Source organism: Centropristis striata, chromosome 15, assembly GCF_030273125.1.
Source record: "Centropristis striata isolate RG_2023a ecotype Rhode Island chromosome 15, C.striata_1.0, whole genome shotgun sequence".
Lineage (NCBI taxonomy): Eukaryota > Metazoa > Chordata > Actinopteri > Perciformes > Serranidae > Centropristis > Centropristis striata.
In genome coordinates, this window is record NC_081531.1 from 25,023,283 (window position 1) to 25,036,455 (window position 13,173).

Sequence of the window (13,173 nt, forward strand, 5' to 3'; positions counted from 1 at the left end):
TCCCAACAAAAGCCAGCTCCTGACTGCTCGTATTCAAATTAGGGGTGTTTCTGCAAGTGAGACCCGCCTCATTCCGGGTATTGCCCAGTAGTGGAAACAGCCCTATTGTACTACTACATCTAGTGCTTTAACTGACCAATTGTTGTTTTTAAAAAAAAATGAAAATCAACCTTTAATCGGAAGTCATATTGTTTTTAAATGACTGTTGGTGGAAGCAGGTGAAGCTGTGTAAGCTTCAGTCTGAAGGTTGGAGAGGGGTTGAGGGGGGTCTGTGTGTGTGTGTGTGTGCGTGTGTGTGTGTGTGTGTGTGTGTAACGGTACATGTGACCTGTCGGCAGTAAATTACCACCTGCGTTATTCTAATTTACTGACATTGGATCAAGTCCAGCTGCTGACACGTGGACGTACAGCTCTACTTCAGTACTACAGCTACTTTGTCTGCAGATTTGACTGATCAGCTGTTTGAACACTGAGACTGGTTGGTTAAATGGCTTGTGCCTGTTGTGCTTCTGCCTGGTTGGAAGCAAAACCTGCAGCCACATGGCCCTTTATGGAGCAGTTTGGACGTGTCTGCTTTAGCCTTGTAATCGACAAGTTGTTTTTCTGGAAATTCAACAGAAGTTTTTCAGCCTCTGACGCAGATAGAAATGAAATTCAAAAAGTATTTGAGAGCTTATACCCGTGGCTTTCATGAGAAGTTGAGTTTATTTGTCCAAACCTTCAATAAAGTTTTTTTTTTTTTTTTAAATCAACAAACTCAGCAAATGTTACATTTGACTGAATAAAAATCCTATGCATAATACTAATACATGCCCATTAGCAAGATGCAAACATGATATGACCATTGGAAGAAATAGACATAGTTCTCATCAGCCTACTGTAATAAAAAAATAATAATAATAATAATACATTTTATATATTGCACTTTTCAGGGTACTCAACGACGTATAAAGTAATATAAGACATAAACAGTCATGATTTCTTATATCATCATCACAATCAATTAGTATTATTATTGTTATTATCTCCAGATGTCTGTTCTTCGGTAAAAATATGTTGTCTAAAAACATATTCCTCATCCATAAATCCCGGTTGATTGGTTCTGAGGGTTCAAAGTCCGGATCAGCAATAAAAGCATCGGCGCTGTTTTCATCAAGATCTCTTCCGTCACTTACATCTGAGCTCCTCCGCTATAGTCGCCTTCCACCATGATTTCAAAGTTCTGAAAAAAAGTCCCATGTTGCATTGCTACACTTCCACATGTATTCTGATGCATTTCATTGGCCAAGAGACTGAAAATAGGTGAAAAAAAACTACAAATACTACAAAACGACGTATCTGCTTTCCCGGCCTTAATGGTAGAATAACGCAACAGCGCTCCTGGTTTTAATGGTAGAAATGCGGTAATGCTTTCCTGCCTTAAATGGGTTATAGAATCATCACCAGCACTCATTGCTGCACTAATGACTCTTATTGCACTATACCTTGATTGTTCCTCTTTTTTCCTGTAAGTCACTTTGTATCAAAGCTAAATAAATAAATGTAAATGTAATGTTGGCAATATTGGCATCCCATTATAACGGTTATCAACGTGGATTATGGATCAAGTCCCCAGAAAGTGCACCAGGCTCTTTAATGCTAGTCGTAGTAAGAGTAGCAGTATAGTATTACTTGTTTCAGTTGCAGAACCAGATTAGGATGTTAGAGCAATCCTAGTTACTGTATCTGTTGCGGTTGAAAGAGCTGTGAAACATGTTACAACACGGTACACACTGTGATTCTGTGCCAAGTGTGAAAATGTGAGATGCCTTTGTGTACGGTGGAGTGTGTGTGTGAGCGAGAGAGCCTGCAGACTGAGCTGTCGGCTATTCTTTGACCATATAAGGACTCTTCTGCAGAGACAGTCTGCACACACACACACAGACACACACACACAGTAGATGAGTTATTTCCTCCTGGTGGCTGCAGCTCAGTCTTCACGGTTAATTAAATGTAATTATAAAATAAATAGAACCAGTCTGTTTATGATCAGGAGTTTTTCAGCTGCTGTTCATGAGTTCAGAATTAATCCTACCATGACAGTGGTACATGTGTTTGCATGTGAACCTACTTCTTGTCTCCACCTGTTTAACAAATAGATAAATAAAGGGCACACGCCGGACAAAAGCACCAAATTTTTTCCACATGCTCTCCATCACCATAGATTTACATTTTTGGTTGGAGCCACTTCATCAAGATTGTGGATCGGAGATGGCAGCCATATAAAGTCTATGAGAACCAATATATCTTCCAAGCCACTTAAAAGGTCAATCTTGGTGTCAAAATCGACATTTTCTGGGTCGAAGAATCATTTATTATATATATATATATATTTATAATAGGTCATATACAGTTCATGTATTCTGAAAAATTGATAACATGCGCTAAAGGTGCATGTGGCTGTGGTGCAAGGTGCTCATGCATGAAGGCACACTGGAATTGCAAAGATCGTTGTGGTTGTAAATGTAATAAATTATAAAAGTGAAGCTAATAAAGTTCAATTGAATGTATTCATGTTACCAATTTTTCAAAATACATGTACTGTATATGACCTTTATCAATATATGTCCAACTGCTTAGGAACTGAGTTGGAAATTAAGTTAAAACATGGCTAAAATGATCATATCTATTTGATCAAATAATCATCTAGTGATATTCTCAATAGCTTTAAATGATTCCTTGACCCAAAAAAAATATATTTTGAAACTAAAATTGGCCTTCTGAGTGGCTTGGAAGATATATTCATTCTCATAGATTCTATATGGCTGCCATGTCCGATCCGCAATCTTGATGAAGTGGCTCCCATCAAAAATTGAAACGGGGAAAAAATGTGGTGCGTTTGTCCGGCGTGTCCCCATTCTTCTAAAATCTGGTCTTTAGACTTTTTCTGACTAAAACACAAGACAACATGTTAAAAGTGAAAGTATCTGTGAGGTGTCAGTATGCATCAGGTGCACAGATACTGCAGGTTTGATGGACTTACTTCTCCTGAAGGTCCAGCAGGCTCTGCTCGGCCCTCTGCAGACCCTCCAGGTCCTTCACCAGCTTTCCCAGGTCATCTCTGGACTTCCTGTTCTGGACGTAGGCAAACCAGCAGCCACCCAGTGCCATCAGGATGGAAACACCCAGAACCAGATCCTTCCACCGGTTGTGTCGGCCTGTTGGCACAAACAGGCCAAAAGGATCCACAATATTAGTATTGTCACCACATCTAGGCAACATTTTCAAAGGACAATTGCTAAGAATTAGGACCGGGACTCGATTAAAAAAAATTATTTAAGTAATTAGAGGCTTTGTAATTAATTAATCGAAATTAATCGTATTTTAATCGCATATAAATATTTGACCTGAGAATTTTTTTCACATGGATTTTTAGTATACCATTGAATAATGACTGAAAACAGAAGCTTAAGCAACAAAAATATTGTTTATTTTTGTTCATGTCCAACAGACCAGTGCAATTTTTGCCATTAAGTGTAGCAATCATATTTAGAAATATAGGACATTTAAGAAATTCAGGTAGCCTATAGGCAGGTAGACCTTCTGTAAACTAGAATACTTTGTTTTTTTAAGTAAAACACAATCCACGCTAGCTACCACACTAGCCGCTAGCTGCTGTATGTTTAGCATTGAGGTGATACTTGAGGCTGGATGTGCTGCGGTGATATGTGAATTCCTTGTTGCATAGCAACACAACCATGCTCTTATCGACGCTTCCATCCGTTGGTTTTTTGTAACAAAACGTCCCATCATCCACGGGGCCAACCAAAGCGTCTCATCAGCTTCTTCCTTCATGTTCACTGTGGTTTGTTGTTGTCTGAACTCATGAACGCTAGTTGGTGCTCCAGTATAATCGGTCCGCCTGAAACTCATCCAGTGAGAAACGTTCCGCGGTGCAAAAATAAGTGTGATTAAAATGCATACATTTTTTTAACGCGTTAGTTAAGATTAATTAATTACACAAAAATTAACGTGTTAAAAAAAATTGTTAAAGTCCCGGCCCTACTAAAAATCTAATTCAACTTTAACTTTGTGTGTTTTGTCTATTTATTCACAAATGAATTACACTTACAAGTGTAGGGAGGTGGAGATAGTCTTTGCCAATAACTGTACAAAGTGTGCAAAAGGAACAATTACACTAAATTAATAGTTAAAAGACTGATCTATGGGACCAGAGGAATGTCTTCCATATTTCATGAAAAAAAAAGTCATAGTATACTGCCCTACAAAGTCTAACTGCAGTAACTAGCAAAGGGTAAAACTGAGAAAAACTGCTTTAAAGGGTTTTTTTTAACGTTTTTTAACTGGCCAGCCAAATGGGTTATATGTAGGTAAGTGATAGGACACTTATTTCTACAGGTATTTATGATGTAATTTTTACGCTCAAAAATCATGACAAATTATTTGACCTTTGACCCCAGAAGAGTGCAGCAACAACGTTTTGTCTTCTTTCAGCTTTTTGTTTTCAGTGAATAAACATTTTTAACTTGATTTTGTTATAAGTGTATTTAAAGTGTTTAACAACTGTATTCAAAGATTTGTGTATTTTAGACTTTATATCATAAAGTAATGTTATATTTTAGTCTTAATATCATTTTATCTCACTTTTTAACCTAAATCACTATCTAGATAATAATTTCTTTATCAAATACATTAATAATTTCTATTATTCTTGCCTTCACTATTCAACACAATGAAGAAATACAAGGCTACACTGTATCACAGTTGAACTTACTGTGGTCTGGTTTGGTTTTCAGTTAGATTTTGAAGTAACTGCAATTTTTATAACATTCTTTTTCTGAAATAAAGCAAAATTGAAATCTAAAACTTTGTCACAAGATAAAACAGACATCCAAAAATGTAGTTACTGCAGTTAGACTTTGTAGGGCAGTATAGTATGTCATCAAATTTCATGAAAAAAAAAGTCCTAGTAAAGCATGTCTTGAAATTTCATAAAAAAAGGTCACAGTATAGTTTGTCGTCCAAATGTAATTTAAAAAAAGTTATAGTATGTAATGTTGTAAAATTTCATAATAACAGCCAATTTAATAAGCCTTACACTAAACCTTATCTCTTATTACCAAACAAACACCGATATCACACAGTTTCATATCACATGTCATACCACACACACACACACACACACAGGCACACACACACACACACACACACACACCTGGCGGCGGGCCAAACAGCACGATGTCCAGAGCTTTGAGTTGCAGTTTCTGAGCATGACTTCTGTCTAAAATCTTCAGCACAGACAGAGTCAGTGTGGTGTTCTTCACAGCCAGCCTGTGGAAAGGAAAAGGGGTCATTAATGAGTTAAAGAGGAACAGCTCAGGGTGAGTTTAACCTCTACAGGAAGTGGCAACCTAGAAACAAACATTGTCATGGTTGTGTGGTGCTACTGGTGCTCTCAAAAACTGGTGTGTTCAAGGACACTCCGACATCTGAGATCTGAAAGTGGAGACCTACGAGTGAATGTTGTAACATCAAGACTGTTCTAGATCAGGGGTCTCAAACTCAAATTACCTGGGGGCCGCTGGAGGCAGTATCAAAATTACCAAAAAAAAAGACACAAAATGACAGAAAAAACTAAATTACTTTAAAAAGACACAAAATGACCAAAAAAAAAAAGACACTAAATTACTTAAAAAAGACAAAAAATGACCACAAAATACACAGAATTACCAAAAAAAGACATACAATTATTTTAAAAAAAGACACAAAATGACCAAAAAAGACACAAAATTACCAAAAAGACACGAAATTACAAAAAAAAAGATACAGAATTACCAAAAAAGACACACAATTATTTTTTTAAAAAGACACAAAACCATTTAAAAAAAAGACACAAAATTATTAAAAAGGACACTAAATTACCAAAAAAAGTAAATAAAGGGACCTTCCACACACAACATGGTAAAGTGCCATTCAAATAAAACTCACATTAAACTTTCATATCAAGGTGGAGGCCACAAAATATCGTCATGAGGGCCGCAATTGGCCCGCGGGACGCCAGTTTGAGACCCATGTTCTAGATTGTTAGGTTAGGCTAGATACCTTGTTTAAGATGTGTTCATTTGCAATTTTAGGAACCAGAATAAGAAAGATAGACACAGAAGGAAAGTATATCTCTGCCATGGACATTAGTCAGAGGATATAAGAATGTTTATGAGCAAAATCATGCTCAATGTGAAATACTTTCAACTACTGAATTTCCCCTCGGGGATAAATAAAGTCATTTTGATTTGATTTAAACAATTTGTAAAATATCACAAGAGCAAAAATATAATTGCAGCTTTTCAGTGGGAATTTTTACCAGAATGGCATCCCCACCACCCCAAATAAACATCAATAAATTCACTTAGAAATCACAGAAAATAGCCACTTCAGAACTTGTTTCATAATCATCACATTTTAAAGTTATTCATCAGTATTAGAGGTAAAAAAAGAAAAAAAGAAAAAGAAAAAAGAATGATCCGCTCTGTACTGGAACTGAAAATTGGTCTCGAAAAAGGCTCATTTGGGATGTTATGGGTGGTGTTGACAAAAGGCCTATTCTGTCCTTTAGGTTGGAGATCTTGTTGTATTTGGAAATGAATACCTCCACTGTGTATTTCAGCAAGTAGTCACAACTTGGGTGTGTTTTTCAGGGGAAGATATAGTGGTTTGGAGAGCACATGCAAAAGCAATCTTGCTTTATATTTCACCTTTTCTCTAACTAGGAAAGTTGGCAATGTCAGTGGTAGAAGAAGATCTCACAAACCTTTTGGGAATTAAAAAAAGAAAAAAAAAAAAGTATTAGAGGTCAATATATATATCAGCCGGCCGATATATCAGACCGATATTTGCGCTTTTTACTTGTATCGGCATTGGCCGATAGGTGCATGCGTTTGCCAATCAATTAGCCCATTTCACTGAGCCAACAGTAATTTTGTGCTTTTTTTTTTTTTTTTTTTTTTTTTGTTCCCCCCCTTTTTATCTGGGCTTTTTGCTGTTGTTTTTTTGTTCAGAATGCTCATGTGTGTTTCATGGATATTTTGTTTACTGTAAGCAATACTGTAAAACTTTTTCTGTTCTATCATATTGTAAACAGTATTTCTAATGTACCTCCTGTAATACAGTTTTTCTCAATTGCTAAAACACATTTTTCGAATGCTCCTGTCCTTTTCTCAGAATTCTTATTGCAGGAGAATTGTGTTCAGAGTTTTGCAAAAGGAATGACTGAGATCTGCAAATAGTGTTTTACTAGATGAAGATAGTTTATGGTTTTGTCAAAAGGATGTTTGATTATAGCAGAATGGGTCAAGGAGGATCCTACCTCTGATTTGCTGAGTTTAGAAAAGTCACAGACCGCAGGCTCCCTGTTAGGCCTTCTGGCCTTTAAGGACTTAAAGTCAGCCAGGAGCCATTGTAAAAACAATCCTATAATCTGTAACACTTTAAAAGCATGGTTTATTACACAAAAGCTTAAAGGGAGGTCTGGACTAACATCTCCATTGATTCCAATTCAGGGCAATCCTAACTTCTTACCAAGCATGGTGGATGGTGGGTATAGCACTTGGACATCTCGAGGGATAAAGAGGATGCGTGATTTATTTCAGGGTGCATCCATGCTATCATTCGCACAACTTCAACACAAGTATAATCTCCCGAGGCTTGACTTTTTTTAAATACCTGCAGATTCGAGACTTTATAAACAGGAGAACTACTCTCAATAGTGATGCCACTGTATCTGCAGTTGAACAATTACTCCTCCTTGGCCCAGCTAAGAAATCTATTACTCGCTTCTACAATGTCTTAAGCCAGACTGATGAGATAAATGTACAGGATGTAATGCAGACGTGGCAAGGTGAACTTGGTATCGATATTGATGGGGATAAATGGACTAAGATATGGGCTCAAACAAAGAAAATATCGGTGTGTAACTGTGCCAGATTGCTGCAATTTAAGATTGTGCACCGTTTACAAATCTCCCCTAACAAAAGACATAAAATGAACTCTCAACTCTCACCTGCATGTTTAAAATGTAAAATCTCAGTGGGCACCTATACTCACTGTATCTGGTCTTAAAAAGACTAAAATTCAGGCATACTGGATGGATGTTCTGCAAGATCTTGAAAATATATTTGGTGTTGTGTTGCACATGGACCCTCTTTCTTTAATCCTGGGTTACCCCAGTCAAGATAATATTGTGGATGCTAACTCTGCCAGATTGTATAATATCCTCACATATGCAGCAAGGAAGAACATCTTTTTGTCTTGGATAAGTGACAAACCCCCCACTAAATCAAACTGGCATAAGATAATTATGGAATGTTTTCCCCTTGAATACCTGACCTGTCTGCTTCACTCTTCAGAGGGACAGTTCATGGACATTTGGACTCCATATCTTCACTTTTCTGACTCTACAGTGGCTTCAGTGCTCTCAAGTGTTGCCCTTGGCTAGCCTTTAGCTCTCCGCCTGTATCACGTTGTCGGGTATATGCGAGATGTAAATGTGTATCGATTGTCTAGACCAATGTTGTACTGAGTGTTGTTGTTGTCTTGTTATTGTATAAAAAGCTCAATAAACACATTTGAGAAAAAAAAAAAAAAGGATGTTTGATTCGGGGAATGAGTTTAGACAACCGAGCAATCGATTCACACAACAGGAATTATTGTTTTAGCAATTGAGAAAAACTGTAAACAGTAAAGGCTAAATGCTTTTGAATGTGAACATTACATGTGGACATACAGTTCCCAACCAAGAAATTTAGTGTAAAAACGGTGGATTGCATGTTTTGCATGCAAATACCTGTAAAACTGAAACATAAAAGTCCATGCACTATTTGTAATGTCAACAACAGCCAGTATTTTGAAACCTGGTGTACTTTGATTGACTGCATGTACCTTGTGAAGTGAAAACAAGTGTTATTCTTTGACAGAATAATTTCATTTTGAGTCAGATTTCCAGTGTTTTGGTAAAGTTAGTGTGTGCAGAGAAAGATGTGTTCTATTTTGAAACGAAGAGTTAGTATATATTTAACAAAATGTGTTTTTGAGAAGAAAATTATCCATTTGGTCAATTGTGTTATGTAGGTGTGAGTCTGTGTTAAGAGTTTAGAAAAAGTATCTGAAGTATGGGTAAGCGCTTGTTAGCGATTGAAAAAAACTGTAATATGTTTTGTTTGTTTGGTTAATAGATGTTTCTTTTTTTGTTTAAATTGAGACTTGTGTAACATTTATTATCACTGTGTCATTTCTATCATGTAAATGGAGAGAGAAAAGGCAATATCGGCTTCAAGAAAAATATCGGCAGCACATATCGGGGATCAGATGTCAAAATAATCGGTATCTGCCTTAAAAAAACCCGTATCGGTCGACCATTAATCAATATCAAAGTAATCCAATAATAGTACATCCATGTGTAAACTGAAATAGGAGCTGCTAACAGGTTATTTTTTTATTATTATTATTATTTTTTTTATTTGCTTTTAAATGTCTTCTAATGTGTTGTATGTATTTTAATCTTGCCCCTGTAAAGCACTTTGAATGTCCCTGTGTCCGAATTCTGCTATATAAATAAACTTGCCTTGCCTTGCCTTATCCGGCATACTTTTAATAGTGCTAATTTGCTCTGATGCATTCTGGGAGCTGTAGTGCTGTACCTTGGTAAGGCCTTCCCATCCAGCTGGTGTTTCCTGAAGGTTTCTGCGTGCTGAGGAAGCTCCACACTGGTGAGCAGCCAGTCCTCCACCTGCTGCACCGTCCAGTTATACACTAAAAACAAACACACAGCACTTTAAGTTAATAAAGCTGCTCAAGTTTTTCAAGTTTTCAAGTTTTATTTATTATAGCCATTTCAACAATGTAATAAAATACAGTTGATAGGAATGCTCACATACCTCACATCACAATGCAGTGTTGTCACGATACTAAAATGTTCAACTCGATACCGATACTCAGGAAAATATTCAATACTCGATACCATTTTCGATACCACCAGGATAAAAACAAAGACCCCAAAATTTAACAGAAATTATTATTATATTTTATTTTATTATTAACAAGGAAAATGCAACATGTAAAAACGAACAGAACCACAGGTTAAATATTTATAATAAAAAACAGTTGTGCAAAAAGAAACTGCAACTATGATAACAAGCTTCAGGTCTGAGGTAGTGCAAAAAATAAATAAATACAATAAACAATAACAATTACAACAATATTTTGAGGTTGTATGCTGTGCACAATATTAGGTAAGCTTGATAAGTCGACTTTTTTCTGCTTCATTCTGGGACTTCAAGAGAGAAAATAACACTTTTCAGTCACCAACATTTATGTAAACTTATTAACTCTACTCTTATGTATACTGACACTGTGTCAGTTTCCTAAAACTTCGGTCTGCTGCAGTCTCTGCGTTGTGTTTATGTACGCTGAGGAAGGAGATGCTGACAGCTGCTGGTCTGCTTGGCTGGGGCGTATTATTCTGTGTAAAACACATAAAAAGCTTGCCTAATATTGTGCAAAGCATACAACCTCAAAATATTGTTCTAATTGTTGTTGTTTATTGTATTTATTTATTTATTGTTTACAGTTTCTTTTGCACAACTGTTTTTATTATAAATATTTAACCTGTGGTTCTGTTCATTTTTACATGTTGCATTTTTCTTGTTAATAAAAATATTTCTGTTAAATTTTGGGGTCTTTGTTTTTATCCTGGTGGTATCGAAAATGATATTAAGTATCAAATATTTTCCTGAGTATCGGTATCGAGTTGAAAATTTTAGTATCGTGACAACCCTACCTACAGCCAATGGGCCTCTCATTCATTTTTCCCAGGCGCTTAAGGCCTAAATGGGTTAATTAGACTCACCTGGCATGCCCGCTCTATTTAAGAGGAGATGGCGTTCATCAATTTAAGAACACGGCTGCGAACAATTCAGCGGCTTAAGAACACGTTGATGAATCTGACGTAGGGTCTGCTTAGAAATCTTCTTCAGAAGGACTTAAGAAAGAATCTGAGAAGATTCTTAAGAAGATATTGGTGAATGGTTTTAGAGGCCCTGTGTAGCAGCCTCTCCAGCTGTTGTTGTATCATGGCTAGTGGCACCATACCAGAGCAGGATGGAGAAGGTGAGCACTCTTTCCATGGTAGCATGGTAGAAGTGTGCTGTTCCTCTATGGACCTCTGTGTCTCTCTGTTGCTTCATCTTCATACAGTTTTAGCTTTCTAAAAATAAACATGTTCTTGCTCATGAGTGTCTCTCTTTTTTCTCTTCACGTCATTGCAGTGATAAATTGAGCTGGAAAATGAAGTGGGGGCCAGAAATAGGCTTTTTTATTTTTACACTCACCATACCATTCTCATTTACAACCCCTCTCCCTTCCTTATCCTCATTCCCTTGTTTCTTTGACCCCCTTTTCTTCTCTTTGTTTCATCCACTTCCGTCTTTCCTTTTCTCCCCTTTTCCTTGTCTATCCTTCCTTCCTCTCCTTGTTTTTTTTTCATTTTTATCCTTTCTCCTTATCCCTTTCCTTCCTTCTTTATTTGATCCCTGCTTGTCTTTTCGTCCTCTCTTTCTTTCCATCTATCCACTTCTATTTCCCTTTCTTTCATTCCTTACCTCCTTCACTTGTTTTTCATGTTTAGTTCTCCCTCTCTTTCCTTCTGTTTTTGTCCTTCCCTCCTTTCTTTCCTTCTCTTTACCCATAACCTTTTATTTCCTTCCTTCCATCTCATCTGCTTTTCGTTCTTCTCTTTTTTCTACAATCTTCCAAAGCAGATCAATCTTCCACTCTGACGTCTTTAAAACAACATGAACCTTAAAGTTTTGACTTGTGAGAGGAAGTTTGGTTCTCTGAGTGGAGGTGATGATGTGAACATGTATTTGTTTTGTTTACAAAGTAAATAAATGCTGAAAGTAGATGATGGCTGTGTGTTTACTGTGAGGAAGCATCAGATCTCCCTCCGGCAGTCCTCCACTCAAGAGTTCTTCTGTTGATGTTTGCCCCTTTGTTTTTGTTGAAACTACTTTCCAACTGCTGCATTTTGTCAGCTCACTGTTAAAACTGACTTTTCTGTCAGAAAATGTTTTTGCCACCTAATAGATGGAAACATGCAAACATCAACATATAGGACTGTTTTATGAACGACTATCACAACAGAGAAAAATGAAGAAACACAAGAGCCAAAGCTGCAGCTATTCGTTTCATAGAAGTTCCAGAGGTTTCATTTTCCTGTTTTGCTTAAATCTTAATGTCACCTCAGTTTTCTTTCTCCTTTTACAGTTATTTTTGGTTCAACAATACTCCTAACTGCAGTAACTAGGAAAAGGTAAAACTGAGAAAAACTGCTTTAAAGTTTTTTAATGTTTTTTTTTTAACTGGCCAGCTAAATGGGTTAAATGTAGGTCAGTGATATGACACTTATTTCTACATGTATTGATGATGTCATTGTTATGCTCAAAAATCAAGATGATTTATTTGACCTTTGACCCCTAAAACATAGTTACTGCTCCCTGGTTTTGCTGTAAAAGGTTCAAATAGTAAAGCAAAAACAGAGTGCAGTAACTATAATGTTGTTGTCTTCTTTCAGCTTTTATATTTTGTTTTCAGTGAATAAACATTTTCAGATAGATTTTGTTAGAAGTGTATTTAAGTGTTTAACAACTCTATTCAAAAATGTAAGTATTTTAGACTTAATATTATAAAGAAATGTTATATTTGGTCTTAATATCATTTTATCTCACTTTTTTACCCTTTCAAATGAACTTATGATTTCTATTATTTTCATGTTTAAATTAGTATATATATCCAAAGCAGACCATGGTATGTACAATTACTGCTTGGTTTTGAGTTAGATTTTGTGGTTTTTATATAATTATTTCTCTGAAATAAAGAAAAATTGAAATCTAAAACTTTGTCACAAGATAAAACAGACATCAAGGAGTTCATTTTTAGTTATAATTCAATTTTGACTAAAAATGTATTTACTGCAGTTAGACTTTGTAGGACAGTATAGTAGTTATCATGACGGGCCATCCAATTTCCAAAAAATCTAATTCTGGTAGAAATCTCAAAAAATAGAAAAGATTAAAAAAATCACAGCATGGATTTATACATGGTGCTCCTCAATGTTTTGGTGTC

The 13,173-nt window shown here is 36.2% G+C and overlaps 1 protein-coding gene across 2 annotated transcripts in view; it reads right to left on the minus strand.

Moving 5' to 3' along the window:
- LOC131986603 (stromal interaction molecule 1-like) overlaps positions 1-13,173 on the minus strand; it is a 48,001-nt gene that overhangs the window by 14,517 nt on the left and 20,311 nt on the right. For both annotated transcript variants that reach the window (XM_059351638.1, XM_059351637.1), the window contains exons 5-7: positions 9,693-9,804; positions 5,216-5,331; positions 3,023-3,197 (exon numbers count right to left, since the gene is read on the minus strand). In XM_059351638.1, the coding sequence (XP_059207621.1) occupies positions 3,023-3,197; positions 5,216-5,331; positions 9,693-9,804 (403 nt within the window). The remainder of the gene's footprint in view (positions 1-3,022; positions 3,198-5,215; positions 5,332-9,692; positions 9,805-13,173) is intronic.